The 18,904-nt window shown below is 42.7% G+C and overlaps 2 protein-coding genes and 1 long non-coding RNA gene across 3 annotated transcripts; all 3 read left to right on the top strand.

Moving 5' to 3' along the window:
- Positions 1–314: 314 nt before the first annotated feature.
- On the top strand, positions 315–6,903 carry LOC123047125 (crossover junction endonuclease EME1). Its single transcript, XM_044470617.1, has 11 exons — positions 315–924; positions 1,734–1,894; positions 1,987–2,052; positions 2,145–2,298; positions 2,405–2,508; positions 3,702–3,868; positions 4,307–4,370; positions 4,442–4,560; positions 5,396–5,485; positions 6,134–6,248; positions 6,340–6,903. The coding sequence occupies exons 1-11, from the start codon at positions 411–413 to the stop codon at positions 6,493–6,495; spliced, it is 1,710 nt and encodes a 569-aa protein (XP_044326552.1). The 5' UTR covers positions 315–410; the 3' UTR covers positions 6,496–6,903.
- A 5,618-nt stretch (positions 6,904–12,521) lies between these two features.
- Positions 12,522–13,621, top strand: LOC123047124 (uncharacterized). The gene is made up of 3 exons (XR_006422797.1): positions 12,522–13,118; positions 13,191–13,291; positions 13,379–13,621. It is a non-coding gene; the product is annotated as an uncharacterized lncRNA (long non-coding RNA).
- Positions 13,622–14,555: 934 nt separating this feature from the next.
- Positions 14,556–17,777, top strand: LOC123047123 (zinc finger BED domain-containing protein RICESLEEPER 2). The gene is made up of 5 exons (XM_044470616.1): positions 14,556–14,843; positions 15,107–15,841; positions 15,971–17,241; positions 17,341–17,405; positions 17,510–17,777. Exons 2-5 carry the CDS (start codon positions 15,132–15,134, stop codon positions 17,540–17,542), a joined length of 2,079 nt encoding a protein of 692 aa, XP_044326551.1. The 5' UTR covers positions 14,556–14,843; positions 15,107–15,131; the 3' UTR covers positions 17,543–17,777.
- The last annotated feature ends 1,127 nt before the right edge of the window (positions 17,778–18,904 follow it).

Below are 18,904 nucleotides of genomic sequence, written 5' to 3'. Positions count from 1 at the left end.
GATGGAACCACGTCGAGCTCGGGTAAAAAGGTGATCCGTCATTTTTCTTTTCTTTCAGTGGCTGCCATGGTGGTGCCGGAGGCAGGTGACAGGCGTTGGTGTTGGTGTCAAGCTTAGGGACATTTTACTGTCTTTTCAGTTTTGTCATGTCAGTTTTTACGTGACTTGCACTTTAATTTTTACGATATTAATGAGACACATATTACAATAAAAAAAAAGCAAGCGTGTACGCGTGTACCTTTGCTGTGTATCGGAGAGTCTTTTTTTTTTCTTCCAAAGTGCCCGCTGGCGTCTCAGAGAAGCCACCGACCCGCGAAACCCCAAAAATCGAAAAGCCCGCCCGAAACCGCCCCAGAATCCCCAAATCCAACTGCGAGCGCGGTAACCCCGACCGGGAAGCGGCGGCGACGATGGCGACCCTGGCCCCCGTCATCGAGATCATCGACGACGACGACGACGACGGCGTCGGCGTGGCCGCCTCCCCTCCCGCGGTCCTCTCAGGCAGGCGCGGCCGCGCCACTCCCCCGCCCGCGGCGGCCGGCGACTCCCCGGACTTCCTCGAGGCCTTCTCCCCCTCCCCGCCCGCCCCGAAGAGGCGCGCCGCTCCCTCGCCCGCGGCGGCTCTCGACTCTCTCAACTTCCTCGATGCCTTCACCCCCTCCCCGTCCGTCCCGAAGCGGCGCGCCTCCGCGTCCGCGTCCGCGACCCCGATCGTCCTCGACGACGACACCCCTCCCCCGCCGAGGCGGCGCCCGTCCCCGACGCCCATCCTGCTCCTCGACGACACGCCTCCCTCGCCGTTCGTTCCGGAGATCCCGGACATTGCTGTCGCGGGGACACCGCCAGCCTACAGCACCCCGCGCTCGTCTGGGCCTTCCAGTGTCCCAGGCTCCTCTTCGACTGGCCGCGCGCATGATTCGTATGGTGAAGTTTCTCGACCTAAGCTTTTATACAGTCGTTTCCCCCTTTTAGATCTGAGAACCGAGTGTCGATCACTATGAATTAGGAACACCTGTTTATTTATGGAAGTTGTTGTGTGGCAAAATAGTTGGAAATTAGTTATAGTCATTTGGTACGATGCAAGTCATTTAGCTGTTCTTAACTCCTTATCAAGAGAGGCAGTCATTTAAAGAATTCAATGGTATGCCGCTTAAAATGTTGAGTATATTGGACTATGCTGGCTATTTGGTGGAAGTTAATGCTTGTACTGAGACCAGTAATTTCTACACCAGATAGAGAAGTTATGAGTTGTTAGCTCCGCTGCGCAGTTTGAGCTGATTTGTTGGTCCATGTTTGTTTCAACATCTGTCACATGCAGGACAAATAGCCGCAAATTCCTTTGATGACTTAACTGACCAAGGAACTTAAAATTGCTACTTATGTATTGAATTCATGGAGAATAACTGGGCTTCATGGAGAATAATTGGGCTTCTTGACCATTCAAGTTCATCTCTTATATTTGGCTTCTCGATAACATGTTGGTTTATTGATACACTTATACTGTATATCCGCTTATCCAACCGCTCACTTATGTACTAATTATTGTTAGATACCTATATCCTATTTACACCAAAACCAACAATTTCAACTCCTAGGTCTTAGAGAGATTTTTTTCTTTCCATTTCTTATGTGGGAGACGCCCTATGCCAATGCATGTTTTGGTGTCTGGACGCATCATAATTTGCCTACAATTCTGTAGTAGTAACCAAGTTACTCGTATTTGTGCCTTACAGGAGCTTCTTGTCCAATATCTCTGGACAGTGATGACGAGTTGGATGACTTTGGGACCATAGAGCCATTGGCCAAGTTGATTTTACCCGGTGGAAATTCTTCTCCACAAGAAGAGGGTGACCACAACATGGAAGAGAATGCACGACCGATCAACGAAAGAAAGGTAAAACAGGTTTAGCTGATTGAGCATTTAACTCATTAGTTCAGTTTCACAAAAGATGTAACTTAAATAAGAGGCTTTTGTGCATTATATAGGGACGTAAGAGACTAAATAAAGAAGAGAAAGACAAAATGATCGAAGAGAAAAAACGACAGCGAGAGGTTTGGCTTGTAAAGTATTTTACAGAGGAACATGTTTGCTGTGGTGCTTTACAGTGAATAGAGAATATTGAGAGGGTGCTATTTATTTGCAGGAAAAAAGGAAGCAAAAAGAAGCTGATAAAATAAAACAAGCTGAGCAAAAGAAGTTGGCCAAAGAAAAAGCAGACTGGGGTTCAGGAAAAAACGCTTTAGAATCTATTGTCGCCAAGATTGACCCAAAGGTCATAGAAACTGGCTCAATCGCAGGTATGTTAAACCAACACAAATCAAGATAGTCATATGCCATGTTATCTATTATCATGCATTGTCTTTATCTTTCTTACTGCTGAGATAACTGGACCTTTGCGACCAGGTGCTCTCCTGACAATGTTTTCAGAAAAGAAACTTACCTATCAAGTTGAACGTAATCCAATGAGGGGATCAATTTTGTGGAAGATGGTTTCTCCAAGTGATCAGGTGCTTATCAGTCATATGATAGCTGTCATATTGTGATGTTGCTTCCTTTGACCAAGTTTAGTTTATAAGGATTTGTGATTGTGACCCAGCGCCAGAAGCCCAGAACTCAGGTTTTCTTATTAGTGTTGGCTCGGAGTCTAATTAGCTAGGATTGTAAAACAAATGGGTTTTGAAGATTCTGGGAGAAGCTGGGGAGGGGTACGATTCTGGAAGAATCTTGCAAATAAACTGGCCCTTAGTTGATGCTAAACAACACGCCCTTCTAAAATGGTAAAACTTATTCTTGGGAAAAAAATACTGTTTGCTTTTTCTGGGTCAAATTTTATGTATGCTTGGTAAGTGATTAGATCTATCCTTACAGACCTCTGACATAAACATGCTTATGATTTAAGATATTGCCAGTCATGTAGCTAAGTACTCAGTCAATTCTGCCCATGCCTAATCATACTTCAGTTCCTTCAATATTTCACTGCACAAAATATGAAATTGATCATGTTCAATTTTACATTTGTGTCCTTGTGGGAGTGTTTTCCAAAACTTGCATGAGTGCTTTGTATAGCACAGATGCTTACTTATATACATCTGTTATAAAAACAAGCACCGGTGCTTAAGCAAAAAATGGTTTATTTTTACAAGCACCTCTCTCAGTGCCTTGCTTTGTACATGGTTTTGTGGCGCAAAATTGCAACAAGTGATATAGCCAAGGGAACATGGAATGGAAAATTCATTATCATTGTAACCACCTCATGATTGCCCTAAAGTGGTACTCCCTCCTTCCCAAAATATAAGGCGTGTTTGACTTTTTCTCGTGTTTATCACGCAACTGTGATTATGATTTTTTTACTTATTGCATGTCTACAAAATTAGTATAAAGAGTTAAAAGGCATGAACTAAAATTATTTTGCAAGACAAATATGACGATATCATTTATACATGTTCAATCAATGCACTTTGGTATATATTAATGGTCAAAGTCCTGCATCAAAGACCTTGAAAAGTCAATCACACCTTATATTTTGGGAAGGAGAGGGTATATCTTTGTGCATATGTCAGTACCATGACCTCATCATGTTTATATACTACCTCCGTTCGGAAATAAGTGACATGCTTCTAGTTCAAATTTAAACTAAAACCATGTCACTTATCTCCGAACGGAGGGAGTATATCCTAAGAGTGACATGTCTTTTATGCAGGAGCCAGCTTTGGAGCCATATATCCTATTTGTGCTCCATGCTGAGGAATTCTGTGATCTTATAAGCAGTGGAAAGTTCTTGGATCATGTTCTCGAAGCTCGAAGTCTCTATCCAACATTCACTATTTGCTATGTCACTCATAAATTGATGAAATACATATATGATAGGTTGGTTCATCTAAGTCTGAATTACCATGCCAACTGTTTTTGTTTTATCTATGTGGTCCTTTTCTTTGCCAATGACTGATAGTTCTTAGTGCACAGCAGAAAGTAGCTGACAACATTATTGGTAACTTCGGCATGCTAATTTTACTTCCTCATTGGTGTGTGTTCACCTGAACTATAAACTAGGGGGGGTTCCCCACTGCTACTTCCGTGCCACTGATAGCTTGGTTGTAATGTCCTTTTATCCTATTTATTCTATAAACCATAACTAACATCATGCATACATAAAAAAGTCGAGGAAGGAAAGAACTGACTTGCATGGTTGTTCTGCATGATGTTATTCAATATTTCCTCTAATGTAACTTTTAGGTACAGAAAATATATCAGTTTCCCATAGTTTAATCTTGCTAAAGTGCCTTATCTTTTATTTTGGCATTTCAGAGATCAAAGCCAGTATAAGAATTCCGACAGTTCTAATAGATGGAAACGTCCACCTGTGGAACAGGTCAGTTTTCAACTGTATTAGATTTTTCCTGAACTTTCCTAACTAGAATTTGTAATGGATTTATTTTGTAGGTTTTGTGCAAATTAGTAACACACTACGATAGAGTTCATTCCAAGGATTGCGCAGATGAGGATCAACTAGCAGAGCACGTTGTTCGCTTGACAACTAGTCTTGCAAAATGCAAATTCAGGCAAGTTGCATTTTTAGATAAGGATGTTTAACTTCAGATGGTCTTTGCTCTTTCTTGCAATTTTATCTGTTTTTTTACTTCCCTGTTCTTTAATTGCTTTCTGTGTTGCTCCTGTTCAGACATTTCTATATCAGATCAATTCAATCATAGTAAGGGTATACCTGTATACATATGCCATGTACTCCCTCCGTCCGGAAATACTTGTCGGAGAAATGGATATATCTAGACGCATTTTAGTTCTAGATACATCCTTTATCCATTTCTGTGACAAGTAATTCTAGACGGAGGGAGTACTAGATTCTGGTATTATACATTATTAACTGCTTATAAGGCAGTCATTTTATTTCTACAGCTGTCATGTACATGCTTTTTTATTATAGATGGATGTGCCTCATATTAGAACTGGTTTGGTACCTTTTCTTTTTTCACTTCAGCCTCACTAATTTCAGTTCACATGCTTCTTTGCTAGTCGCTGGTCCTTCATTTGACAAAATAAGGGGATAAATATGTCAAGGTTCCTATAGACACTTCAGTCACACCTCTAACACTGTAAACTTTCTGTAGAGAAAGATAGCAAAACACAGTGCCTCAGTCTCTGACCTCTGTTATAGCTCCTCTATTGTGACCTTGATGTTCCATGTAGCAGCCAGTTTGTGTCGACTGTTCTCCCTCTGAAAAAAATGAAACACGTACCTCCTAATGCCTACAAATGTGGTACGCAATATCAGCTACTGTCAGATAGTTCAATTCAAATATAACTTTCATCCCCACTAGGTGCAGGTTTGTTTGTAGCAGTTGCATGTTTTTATTAATGTTCCCTTTAACTGTTCCACAGGAAGCAATTGTCATGGTTATCTGTGCAAGCTAATGGTGTGATTGTCCCAAATGATTTTGTGAATAAAGATCAGCTTAAGAAGGATACTTGGTAAGTTGTGCTTGGAAGCATATACTAAATGGCATTTCCATTTAATGTTCGGTGTTATTTTTTTCCTTTTCTATTAAGTTTAAAACTCCTGGAAACAACCTCTTACAGAAATGTAGGGAAAGGCTGCATACTATACACCCAAAGTGGTCAGACCCTTCCCCGGACCCTGTGCAAGCAGGAGCTACATGCACCGGGCTGCCCCTATTAAGTTTAAAACTGTTCTGTTCCTGTTTTTTGATCTATTTTAAGGAGCACATTTCCACTACTCTCACTTTCTGCATTAGTTCACCTGCAGTTGGTCCTTACCTTTGTTTTCCTTTTGTGAAATGGAATTTTGGTTGAAGTTCTAAACTAATATGGCAAATGAATTATGCTTCTGTACAACAAATGGTAATGGACAAGGGTATAAAATAAATAAAAAACCTTCAGTCATATGGTGGAACTTTTGTACAATAAATGGTAGTCCACAAGGGTTTTGTGGCCGATGTAATTTGCTTAAGGTTAGTTGTGGCCATATTAAGCATGAACAAAACTTGTCTTAGCCTTTGACTATCCATCCAACTAACTCACCAGTTTTGACTTTCAACTTTTTAGATGAGAGTAAATGTTTGCAGGGTATCCTGTGCTAATTCTTCTCATCCGCGACAGGTTTATGTCTTTACTAGCTATCCCCAAAGTCAAGCCAAGGCTTGCCCTGGCAATCTGGAAGAAGTACCGTACCATGAGATCTCTTCTGAGTGTATATATGGATCCCAATAAAAGTGTGAGTGCCAGCCTCTTACCACGTTCTAAAGTACAGTGCGATAGCTTGACTGTAATGCCTTCAGGTGCTGATAACTCGGTTTATGTGACAGAATCGCGAGAAGGAGCTTTTGCTTAAAGACCTGAAGTGCGAAGATAACCTTGGCGAGGAAAGCAAAAAGGTGGGACCAGTATACTCTAGGAGGGTGTACAGAATGCTCATGGCAGAAAATGGGGCAATGGAAGCAGAAGAAGCTGTGAAACCCTAAGTTTATGCAGTAGCATCCTTTGGTCTCTTGGACTACTTGTTAACTTAGCGTGTACTAGTACTCCCTCCGTCCGGAGATACTTGTCATCAAAATGAATAAAAGGGGATGTATCTAGATGTATTTTAGTTCTAGATACATTCATTTTTGTTCATTTTGATGACAAGTATTTTTGGACGGAGGGAGTATGTATTAGGTGTTGCGCTGCCCAGATGAGATTCCAAGTTTCATGCTGTGCTTTTGTAATGAAGCCATTAGCTGCTCATGTTCCGTGAAACCTCTGAAAACGGAACAATCGTATGTTAATGCTAGTCTCTGAGACTGAGTTGTACTGTGCGGAACTTCATCGATCCTGCACAGTAGTCTCTGAGACTAGAGTTGTACGGTACGGTCAAGCATCTACTCCCTCCATTCCTAAATATTTGTCTTTTTAGAGATTTCAATAAGTGACTACATACAGAGCGATATGAGTGAATATATACTCTAAAATATGTCTATACATCAGTATGTAATAGTCCATGTGAAATCTGTAGAAAGACAAATATTTAGGGACGGAGGGAGTATTATGATAAGTTGTGTGTACCGCATTTTGTGAGACAACAGGATTTTGATGGTGCAGCTGCACAGTAGTCCCTTTGTATGTGTGTTGGCACAGCATTGAGCATAAGAGAGCTCCATTGGTTCAAAGGAATTCAACCTTGGGAATTTTTCCTATGGTGATCATTTAGTTTGCGGGATTAAAACACTCAGGTCATCTCCAACCCTGGTCCTCAAAACGGACATAGTATTTGACTGCGGATGCGTATGGGACATTGATGTCAAGCCCGCCATCCAATGCTTGCCCTAAACCTTTGCTTGCAATACAAACAAAATTTAAACCAGATTGACAAATATCATGCAAACAAGATGAAATTCATGCAAACTGACATAAATTCAATATAATTTACATAAACCGGCTGATATTTTGCCCGTTAAACTATAAAACTTTAAAAGACCTAAACTAGTTTGTAGTGGACGGTGATCTTGTATGCCTGGCCGGTGGCAGCTCCGTCACCGTCCGTGTCGTAGTCGTCTTTTGAGCGGCGGAAGGGCGCGGGGTAGGGACGTCCGATTTGGACGCCGCGGTTGTGCTGAGGGAAGGGAGGCTCGTGCTTAACGCATTGGAGAGGTGCTGGTGGCGGCTCCGCCTTTACACAGTGGAGACGTGACGACGGACAGTGGTCCTTGAGTGACCGCTCGAGGAGGAACGCCAGGTACTCCTTCGTCGCGACGGCCTCCACGAGGAGGGGTGACTCTTGTTGTGTCTCCTGCTTCCCGGAGGAGCCAGTCGCCATGAAGGATGATGGCATTGGAGAGCGACGGCGGCGTCACGATCCAGAACTTGAAGGAGTTCCGGAGCCACCTCTTGTCAGACAGAACCACGATTTCAGCATCGTCGCAGAGAAGAGAGGAGGATCGACAGCCGTGAGCGGTGAGGAAAGGAGAGGTGGAGTGTGGTGTGGATGGCGCCGGAGCCGTGCTTAAATACCCACTTGTCGGCGAACCTGCGGGCAGTCGGCTTCAATGCGGCGTCTCGATTGGAGGAGGCTTCTCGGTCACCGCGTCAACATTGAAGTGGCGTCGTCCGCTCGTTCGATCGCATGGTTTACCGTCATCAAGTTGTCGAGTCACTTCCGCTTTTGAAAGGCTTGACCGACAAGAATCCGTGGCAACCATTTCAGGCCAAGAGGGGTTTTCGCAAGGAGAGGATTTTGGGACCGACCGATGAGGCACATACGTGGCAGACATTTGGACTCCCGCAAACCTCCCCTGGTTTGCGCCCGGTTTATGGGAATTCAAACATGTAGACGCGTCCGCAGTCCGATGCGGGCACCACATGGATGATTTGCGTCATCCAGACACGTCGATCCAAATGTTTGCGGGCGTTTTGAGGGTCCCGCGTTGGAGATACCCTTAGGAATTTTTTTCATATGATTCATTTGTACCATCTTTTGGAAGGAAATTTTTGTTCACTCAAACCTCTTGGTATAATTTCTTTGTGTTTACCGTGCTATTAAACATACTTCTTATCAAACACTACATTCTCACATTTTTTTCCATTCCTATGTTGTAAGAATTATGCAGATCAAAGAGGCCCCTAAACGAGAATGGCTAACACTTGTATGGCCTTACTTATCTTGAAATTGTTGCTTTGTTGTTTGTGTGTTCAGTTTGACCAATATGCAAATCAAAGAGTCCCTAAACGGTAATGGCTAACACTTGTATGGTCTTGATTATCTTGATTTTGTTGCTATTTGTTGTTTGGGTGTTCATTCTGATGATCTGACCAATATGGTCAGCAACAATTATATCCATGAATATCGATATATCTGAATACGGAAATTGCTAGACCTACGGACTGAATCTATCTACTACCACTATAAAAGGAAAAGAGGGGCAGATCCAAACAATTTTAACCGTTCATCTACAATATCTAATGACTAATAATCCTTCCGTGTTTAACACAACAAGCCACGCATTAAGCCGATCGCTAACCTGCCCCGTTGTTAAAAAAGAAATCTACCAACAACGCACGCACGCGGCACGCACGACTCTCGCTCCCCTCCTCCTCCCGCCTGGGCAGTTCCCCCGCGCGCAGTTCGCCACCTCGTCGTTCCTCCCGTGGTCGTCAGCCGCCGCCAGAGCCGCCCTTTGCCGCCCCGCCGTTCCTCCCTTTGCTGTCAGCCGCCGCCGGAGCCGCCCTTTGCCCCGCCCCCGCGGGAGCCGCCCTTCGCCCCGCCCCGCGGGAGCCGCCCCCTTCGCCGCGGGAGCCTCCCTTCGCCCCCCACCGCTCAGCTTGTCGGAGCCGCCTGCCGCGCCCCCTTCGCCACAGGAGCCGCGGGCCGCCGGAGCCGTTCCTCCACGACCACGACAACCATGGCAGGGAGCACTGCTCCGACCTCCTCTCCTATGACTTCAAGTCTGACGATGCCCGCGACCAGGCGTGCTCCCCTCCATGGTATGAGGAACATTGTATGCATATTGGTTCAACAGTTTGTTGTGACGGAATTGTAGAAGTTAGTAGTATATCTGTATTTGAAAATTCTGTACTTTGTGAATATATCAATGTAGTGAATCAGTTTGCCAAAAAAGTAGTGAATTTGATGTGCCAGACTATTGTCGGTACCACTCAAACTAACTGCGTTTTGATTCCTTTTCGTTTTTCCCTTTGGCTTTGGCGACTTGGACATGCACAGATATTTCAGAAAGAAACAGGAACACAAGGCCATAACTGAACTACTTTTACAACAGTATACATATCCCTTAGCTATTCAACTATTTAGCAGTGAAAAAGTGTTGAACTACTTAGCTCCCGGACAATCAGTTTGACTTCATGTCCATATGTGACCAAATAGTTTTAGGCTGGCAAGTATAACTAGAACCAGCGTGAAATTCGACCTCTCAGAACATGAAAAGCAGAGGCTTACTTCAGCAGCACGTGGTTAGTTCCCCTCACCGGCTACCATCTGTCTCGGATTTTGATTTTGATTTTTTCTGGAGATTTCAGGATAGAAAGGCAGCTTTGGAGAGGGGTCGCAAAGATCAAGGCTATTGTATCAAGTATTGTGCTCAAAACGTCCATCGGGTGCATCCATATTGCCCCAGTTCATTACCGACCACCATGCGATTTACATCCACTGCGATCATGGATGACCACGTGAGACCTCGTCGCCGTCCTTCTCCCAGATACAATTGTCGGCTAATACGGTATTTTGATATGCTAATCATGCTTCCGTTTCACTAAACTCACAGAACAATACTACTTACTTTCTACTAATAGTGTTCTGTGAACTGCAAAGTTCAAAATTATCGCAACATTTTCATGATCTATATTCGAGCTTTTAGTATATGGTTTGTTTGAGAAGTGGATAAGTGGCCAAGGGTCGTATATAAGAATATTGCAGGTCTATCTACACTCTTCTCAGCCTAGAAATCATTATATGCTTGCTGACTTGCTTTGCTCACATTTTCCGCCAAAACTGTGAGCGGTCCTTGCATGTCTTACGAATTCATTGAAAGCGTCTAAAATATGGAGTTGCAGTATGGCTGCTAGCTGCTACTTTCATGTTATCACAAGAAGGCCAAAGCTCTCATTTTCTAGATATTTCGAGTTTAAATATGAAAGATATTTGAAGAAAGGAATTTTTAGTATCATACTCCTATATCTCAACAATTATGTTTTGAAACGGAATTGTTGGCTCATAATAATAGTTTGCTGAATTCTTCCAAGTCCCAGTTAGACTCTTCAAACTGTATGACCTTAGATGTATTGTGACCTGATGATCGTCGTATTTTTCTTGATATACTAGAAGCTGCAATCACTGCTGATGTACTTCTATATTTTCTTATTTTCCATTTATCTGCTATTTGACTTGTGATGGTTTAATAATCTTTAACCTTCAGGATTCCCAGCCTCCCAGGTGACCTAACTGGGAAATTTGACAAATTTAAGCAATTCATGAATCTGTCAAAATTTGAGCTGTGAATGGGTAGGCCTCTCGGTGATGGCTTCTCAGGTGAGAGATTATATGCATTGTAACTCCCAAGCTTGAAACCAAACAATGGTGTCACTATATTCACTAAAAGAAAACATATACCTGTACTTCAATATGCTTGAAATTAGACATTGTTCTACTGCGTAAAATTCGATCGTGTGTAATAGTTCTACGAAGGTAATCTTGTAGAGAATAATAGGCTTAACAGCCCTGCTTTTATACAAAGTTTAATTTTATGCTCAATAGACCAGCAACATGACTCTGCTTCTGTATGTTATGTAATTAATCCAGAGTAAGATTCTTGGAAAGTTGGAAGGCCTATCTGCATGAAAAAGAACTACAACTGAATGCCCACCATTTTGAAAGCTTTTTCTCCCGGGTGCTCTAACAGCTCAAAAAAAGTGATGACATATTAAATTCCAGAATAATGTTCTTTTATCTTGAGGAAATTACATAATCAATGTTAGTGCCCGCCTAAAGCCGCTCTGAGATGGATAGAGTAAGAGAGACCCTTGAGGTACGTAGGTCTGGTTCATAGATGGACAGAGCAATGATCTCGCCGCCGTCCGGGTCCATCCAGAGTGCTTAATTACTTGCAATTTGATGCAAGAGATGCTTCATAATCTGTTTTGAGCTTTCATCCTTCTAATTGTGTATATGCGTGGCAGAGAATTATGAAATTTTGATGTAAATGGTCATTAATTATAGCTGACAACGTTGGATGCATGGTCATTTTAGTGAACTAGATATATAGTCTATATTGTTTGCCAACTGCAGTTAAATGTTGATAGCTTGGTCTTGACTGTTAAGCTAGCAAATTCTTCGGATGTTTGGTACAATTGAGTTTTTAAGGGTTGGCGTCTTTGATTTGTAGGACTTCTGTTCTTAGCCCATTGAGCTTGTTTGATTTGTTTGATAAGATTTGTTTTTGTAGGACATCGAGAACTTCATTTTTTAAAATTGAAGCTTCACTCATGTGAAGTGGTTCCTTTAAGCATTGATATATGCGGTGTAATATATGTACATGAAGGAAAATTGAATTAATATTTCAATCGGAGTAGAAGCCATGATTTGTGGACCCTATATATTGTAGTCTGCTTCACTTTCACTTTCTATTGGGAGAATTTGCAAAACCGGACCATGTCTCAACATTGACTGGAAGAAAGGTTAATTTGTCCATGAAATTTACTATCTTTTTTGTCTTCCCATTTTAATGCTCATCACATATTTATATATGTCCGCCATGGTTATGGTTTTCTAATATTATTGCATAGAAACAGTCTGTTCCTTGCACCTGTTTTGCAAGCTAGATTGTATGAAAAATTATATACAGAGATGGGAAAAGGCAACCGTGTCACATTAATGTGGGGAGGGTAATATTAGATAGAGATTCTTGCATCTGCACATTAAACTTTAGGTGTAATACTGCGAAATATTTACTTTTAGCTAGCATCTCTTGGATCAACAATATAGCATTTGTTCCTCAACTTTAATGTCAATGCAAATGTAATTATGATCATGCATCAACAGGAGCAATCCTCATTTTATTTGAACATTCAGGTGTCTTTCTCTTGCATGGTGGCATTGCTCTATTATTTGCATTGCTAAAGCTTGGTCATGGAAGATGTTCTACCCGAGAGAAAAGATACAATGAGTCAACTATACAAATGATTCTATGAATATTCAGTACATGCTTCTCTGAATTTCGGTAAAGGTTGGTGGTACTGCTTATCTGAATTAACTTATATCTAACGGTCATGGAAACATCAATACAGACATTTATGAACACTGTCAAGGTAATCATTGAGAATTGTACCAACTGATGCACATTGTGATTCCAGCTTCTGGAAAGAAAGGAACTACTCCCTCTGTCCCATAATATAAGAGCGTTTTTGACACTAATGTAGTGTTAAAAACGCTCTTACATTATGAGACATAGGGAGTATATGCTACTTGCATAAGCAGTTTTTTGACTTGCGGGTTATTTTCGAGGAGAATACCACTGAAAAAGTTGGAGCCTCTGTCAAAATATTAACATGTGGCAGGTTGCTCTATATATATCCATACAAAAGAGGATTCGTGTTACATTATGTAAGTAGCAGATTTTGTTCTTGCTCTATATTCTTTCTTTGTGAACCTTGCTAAGTAACCATTCCTGTGTAGAGACGGCAAACAAGGCCAGACGTGTGCTCCTTGCTGCCAGCTCCGCCCTCCTCCACCCTATCTCCTCGGAACGGGCAGCTCCATCCATCGGTACCTAGAAGGTAGCGACCCGACATCTCTCTCCCTCTCCATCCCTTCTTTATCTGCTAGAATCCTCGATTCTAACCTGACATTATAATGCATTTTAGCACAGAGGTTCGCCTCTACCACGATGGCCACATCACTGCAACCGAAACTCCACCATTGTCCAGCCACCGACCCAGTGCAGCTCGACTCAATCTGGACCATAACCTCTCTGGGTGTTAGCAACAATGTATCTTCAGAAATAAGCTTTGTTCATGTATATTATCTCTTTCAATTTGAAAGAGAAGACAAGAATAGTTTCATTATGGTTGTTCTGAAGGAATGACAAGGCCATTGATGTTGTCAAGGTTAGTACACGTACATGCTTTATCCTATTGATATTTTTCAACACATACAACTTAGTCTTTGTGCTGGAAAAAGTTGAGCATGAGTATGCAGTTTCAGAATGTGATGGTCCTCTGTCTAAAAAATTCTGATAGGACAAATAATGTGTCATTTCAATATCAGATTTTGGAGTTAATAGGAAGCATGTTTGGGGGAGAACTAAATCATAATGCATCCTATAGCTACCTAGATGAATTATCTCCATTAGTTCGGCTCTGTTGACTGCCTCTGCTAAATCATAAAGCATGATACAAGCCTACTGTAGTTTGTCTTTGTTGATCACACATTCGACAATGTTGTAATGAAAGTTTGCAAAAATATAGTTATCTCTCATGGATTGATATGTAAGCATAAGATTTTATTCATTAAAATCTTTCATTGTTTTTTTTAGTTGTTCTCTCATGTCTCTATCTGATTAGGGTCGCCAGATTCGGTATAATCTTTCTCTCTGCTTTTACTTCGCGATTCTGCATATGTATATTAGGATGTATATGAGAATGAACTGAGCAATATCAGATCTTCACAATCAAGACAGCTGGATTGTGGATTGCCTAGGGCAGTGGTAATTCACAGAATGTATGATGTTCAATGGGAAGCATATGAGACTACCAATGTTCAGTAGAGATTTCCATTGATCTTTAATATTATTTATACCTTCTTCATTTGTCCATGTGATTTGATTTTTTTCCACCCAAACAAATATTATTTTCAGTGAAAAATTTGCAGATGAAAATCTATATAAAATCATACAACTGTTTAATAATTATGTGATGGAGTTTAGACGTGCGTTGCACGTGCAAGCTTACTAGTCTACCGAAATCTAACGGACTCTCCCAATCAATAAGAATATTTATTTGTATGACATGTGGACCCCAAGAGATGTATCGTCGACTCGTCGTATAGTGCTCCAGCAAGGGCGGCACCGCGGCAGTCCCCCCAGTTTCGCCGCGCCGCCACCCATCTCTGTCTCTCCCCATTCTCTTCTTTCTTTTCCCCTTCCCCATCCGACGAGCGCCGCCGCAAGGGCCGAAGCCCACCGGCCACGCCCATTCATTTTCCACCGGACGTGGAGCAGGGCACACGGCCGGGGGGCACAGCCGCACAGGAGGGCCGCGGCGGCGCGCGGCGGAGCAGGACGCCGCCGACGGTCGGCAATCCGCGAGTACCGGACTGGAGGAGTCCACAGTGAGTCCCCCCATCCCTTCACACCTGCATCGATCTGATATTAGTGCTACTAACTGAGGACATTTTAGCCTGATCCGATACGATTTGATAGAACAAGTACATTTGTGGTAATAATATCAGTATGCTTCATGTTTGTATCGATCTGATTCCTCTGCTATGAAGCCAATGTACGCCATTTATTTACGTTTCCTGTTTTCCGATTTTTAGGTCTGATTCCTATTCGTGTTAGCACCAACCTTCACTACTAAATGTGTTCTTTGTAGGGTTGATATCTGAGAGCAAGTTTGCATGGCATCTTCTGAAACTAGCGCCGCACCGGCAGCACGGAGCTCAGATTTGGCTGGACATTCAACAACTCCAGATGCTACGCTGGACACTAGCGCCGAAGCATCACAAGGTGCCGCTGATGGGTCTGTCAGAGTTGGCACTAAGAGAAGAAAGCTTCCATCATTCATATGGAGCGATTTTGAGAACGTGTTTGTTGACGGGGAATGGAAAGCCGACTGCATCTATTGCGCCGAAATTCTTCCTGCAGAAGCTGCCGGTGGCACTTCACACCTGGAGGACCACCTGATGTCGTGTGCTGATTGGCAGGCACTGGCAGCCCCACAGGAATCAAGGTTGTCAAAGGCTTTTGACGATGGGGAAGCCGATTGGGAGGATGTTCTGTTTGATCAAGCTGTTGCCAGGAAACAGCTTGCGATGATGATCTGTGCCCATGATTACCCTCTGTCTATCGTCGATCATGCGGGTTTTCAAAAGCTGTGTTATGCATTACAACCAACGTTTCAGATGGTATCAAGAAATGACATTAGAAAAGATATCTTGGGTATGTATGCAGCCGAGAAGGATAAGATGGTGAAGTATTTTGCAAACTTTAAAGGTCGAGTTGCCATTACTACGGACATGTGGACTGCAGAACATCAGAAGAGAGGTTACATGGTAGTCACTGCACATTTCCTCGATGAATCTTGGCAACTCAAGAGCTTTATGTTGAGGTAAAAAACATTCTTTTCTAATCCTTATAAATCTGAAATGCTTGTTCATTCATTGCAATCTGGGATGTTGCTTTAATCAGTGTAAAACTATCTTATCAATCTGAAATGTTTGCTTTGCTCTTGTCTTAGGTTTGTTTATGTGCCTGTCCCACATAATGCCACAGTCATATGTCAAGCACTGCATGAGTCCCTTGTTGAGTGGCATCTCGAGAGAAAGATGTCGACGGTGACTCTGGACAATTGCACACCGAATGATGAAGGTATGGAACATTTGCCAGATAAGTTGGATTTGAGATCTCTTCTATTGGAGGGTAAATATCTGCATATGCGCTGTGGCGCACATATGCTTAATCTGATTGTGAAAGATGGCATGGATCTCATGGAGAAGGGCATAGAGCGGGTTCGTGATAGTGTTGCATATTGGTCAGCTACTCCTGGGAGACATGAGAAATTTGAAAAAATGGCAGGGACTCTGAACATTGAATACAAGGAAAGGTTGTTTCTTGATTGTAAAACCAGATGGAATTCAACCTACAGAATGCTAACTATTGCATTAGAATACATCGAGATTTTTGAAACACTAAAGACACGTGAGAAATCATTTAGTTGTTGTCCAACCAAAGATGATTGGAAGTTTGCTAAGGAAGTTTGTGACAGGCTTAAAATTTTCTATGATGTCAGCGAGTCGTTTTCAGGCACTAAATATGTTACTGCAAATATGTTCTTCCGTAAAATATGTTGCATTCAGTTGGCAATACGGAAATGGGTTGCTAGTGACAATGAGCTTGTGCAAACAATGTCTGAGGAAATGAAGTGGAAATTTGACAAATATTGGAAAGATGTACTTGATCTTATGTCTGTTGCAACTGTTCTTGATCCAAGGTACAAGCTTCATATGTTGCAAGCTATTTTTGGTTCTCTCTATGGAACGGAATATGCAGCTGTGGAGGTTGAAAAAACAAGGAAGCTGATGGCTGATTTGCTGAAACAATATCAAGAAGCTGATGGGGTTGTGGCTACATCAGAGCCTGTTAGCACTGCTGCTGCAGAAGCTGGTGGAGAAATAGACATTATGGACATATTTGATCGATACATGTCCTCACGGCCTACTATCGGTGCTTCTCCAGTGCAGACAGAATTAGACTTGTACTTGGAAGAGCAAATTATCCGTAGAATACCAGATGAAGACATCATAACTTGGTGGAAGTATGGGGGTGCAAAGTATCCTACTTTGCAAAGAATTGCTCGTGATATACTGCCTATCCCTGCGTCAGCGGTGATATCAGAATCAGCCTTTAATACCAATGGCAGACTGCTTAGTCCACATCGTGGCCAACTTGCGCCAAGCATGGTAGAAGCTCTCATGTGTATGAAAGCTTGGTCCCGTGCTGACATGATAGGTAATTGATCCTCTTGAATTTCGATCATTTGTTTACTTCACTTTTCACTGTAGCCATTTGTTAATGATTGTTCCTAAATCGCTTGTATCTTTGCATTAGGGGACGGCAATTCGACCCTCTGTGCAGTATTTCAGAGTGTTCTTGACGACGATGAAGAGATGATGGTAACATATTCCGCTCCTCACACTGGTTTTGTATACGCTGCAATGTTTGTTATTTTTTACTTCCATGATTTTAATTGTTGTGCTTTTGATATGTTTCCTTCAAGAATGACTCTGAATCTATGATAACTGAAGACTAGTCTGCCAAGAGGCGAAGAACCGAAGATGGTGCCTAGAAGCTGCTGTCGTCCTTTATTTATAAATGAGAATTGCGATGCACTTGATGTTTGTCTCACGGCTGTACTTGTGCTCATTTGATGGTGTGCGATGTCATTTTGTGAGAAACTGAGACTGATAATTGACGTGTTCCGCACTCGTGCTTATTTGCTATTGTCTGAAATGCTAAATATCCGAATTGCTATGTTTTGCCCCAAATGTGTTGTTTGGCTTTCAGGCTGCTGCTGTAGATATCAATGCTGGTAGGGACTTCCCACTCCATTAGTTGGAAGCTGCAATTGATGCCATGGCTCACTGCATCAGTGTTTGTTGGAAGCTTGCCCTGATCCAAACATTTTGGTCGTAGTTTTTGGCCCGTGTCTCGTCTCTGTTGGCTCCAGCGTCCAGAACGGCCGCCAGCTCTAGTGCTTGCTCGGGCTTGCCAGTGTGGCTGCTCGGCGTTGCCCGCCAGGCCTCCGGGCCGTCCAACCTCTCATGTTCGCTCGTCGATGGTCCTGGCAGGAGTTGGCATCCGGGGACCAGGGCGGAGCTGCGGGATTTTGGCCAGCGTAAGACCAAAAGCTCCTCCCCCGGGGTATGCAAAAAACCAACTAGAAGAAAATAGCCCGGCCATCACCAAGCTTGCATTATGAAATCAACCTGAGACAGTGTGGGTGTTTATGTAAACCTAGCTAGATGTGTGCTGCAGGATTGCTGCATTTACGAATTGGTGAAGATCATTCTACCCATTTGAGATTTGACAGCACACATCATTTGCATCATCACTAAATACAGATAAAAACTCATCTTGCATCTCATCATACGGGAAATGAAACTAAGCAAGATGACTTGCAGCAGTCGACGTTTCATCAAAACAACTCTACCATGAGATACCAAATGATATTGAAATCTAGATGGTTTATTTTTCCTTTCATTTCAATTCGGATGGACCAGATGATACTGAAATCTAGAAGCCATGAACTAGGGCGCAAGCATGGCGATCAGCTCCTTCAAGACGGAGGGGTAACTCATGATCAGGTCTTCGAAACCATCAGTGGCCGCGACAGCCCTCAGGTTCCCTGGTGCGCCTAGAAAGTCGTAGCACGCCTTCTTCAACCCGTCACAACGGTGTTGCTCGGTTAGTTCCAGGATGGTGGTCGTGGTGTTGACGCCAATGAACCCGCATATCTTAGCTTCACACATGAGCTTCATCCGCTGCAGATCGTACCTATCCGCCGCGACAAGCAGCTGCGTCCACTGCCACATCGCATCTTCACCATCTCCCTTCCCCATCTCCGGTTCAGAGTCACTGTAAATGAATGCAAGAATTGCCCTGAAAATTCCAG

The sequence above is a fragment of the Triticum aestivum genome, chromosome 2B, assembly GCF_018294505.1.
Source record: "Triticum aestivum cultivar Chinese Spring chromosome 2B, IWGSC CS RefSeq v2.1, whole genome shotgun sequence".
Lineage (NCBI taxonomy): Eukaryota > Viridiplantae > Streptophyta > Magnoliopsida > Poales > Poaceae > Triticum > Triticum aestivum.
The sequence above is the reverse complement of the archived record's forward strand: the minus strand, read 5'-3'. Positions and strand labels throughout refer to the sequence as shown.

Excerpts from the sequence above, each read along its gene's own strand:
- LOC123047125 (XM_044470617.1), top strand. The coding sequence starts at position 411 with ATGGCGACCCTGGCCCCCGTCATCGAGATCATCGACGACGACGACGAC. Across the intron at positions 4,371-4,441 it reads AACGTCCACCTGTGGAACAG|GTTTTGTGCAAATTAGTAAC; the intron begins GTCAGTTTTCAA and ends TTTATTTTGTAG. Across the intron at positions 4,561-5,395 it reads CTTGCAAAATGCAAATTCAG|GAAGCAATTGTCATGGTTAT; the intron begins GCAAGTTGCATT and ends ACTGTTCCACAG.
- LOC123047123 (XM_044470616.1), top strand. The coding sequence starts at position 15,132 with ATGGCATCTTCTGAAACTAGCGCCGCACCGGCAGCACGGAGCTCAGAT. Across the intron at positions 15,842-15,970 it reads CTCAAGAGCTTTATGTTGAG|GTTTGTTTATGTGCCTGTCC; the intron begins GTAAAAAACATT and ends CTCTTGTCTTAG. Across the intron at positions 17,406-17,509 it reads ACGACGATGAAGAGATGATG|AATGACTCTGAATCTATGAT; the intron begins GTAACATATTCC and ends GTTTCCTTCAAG.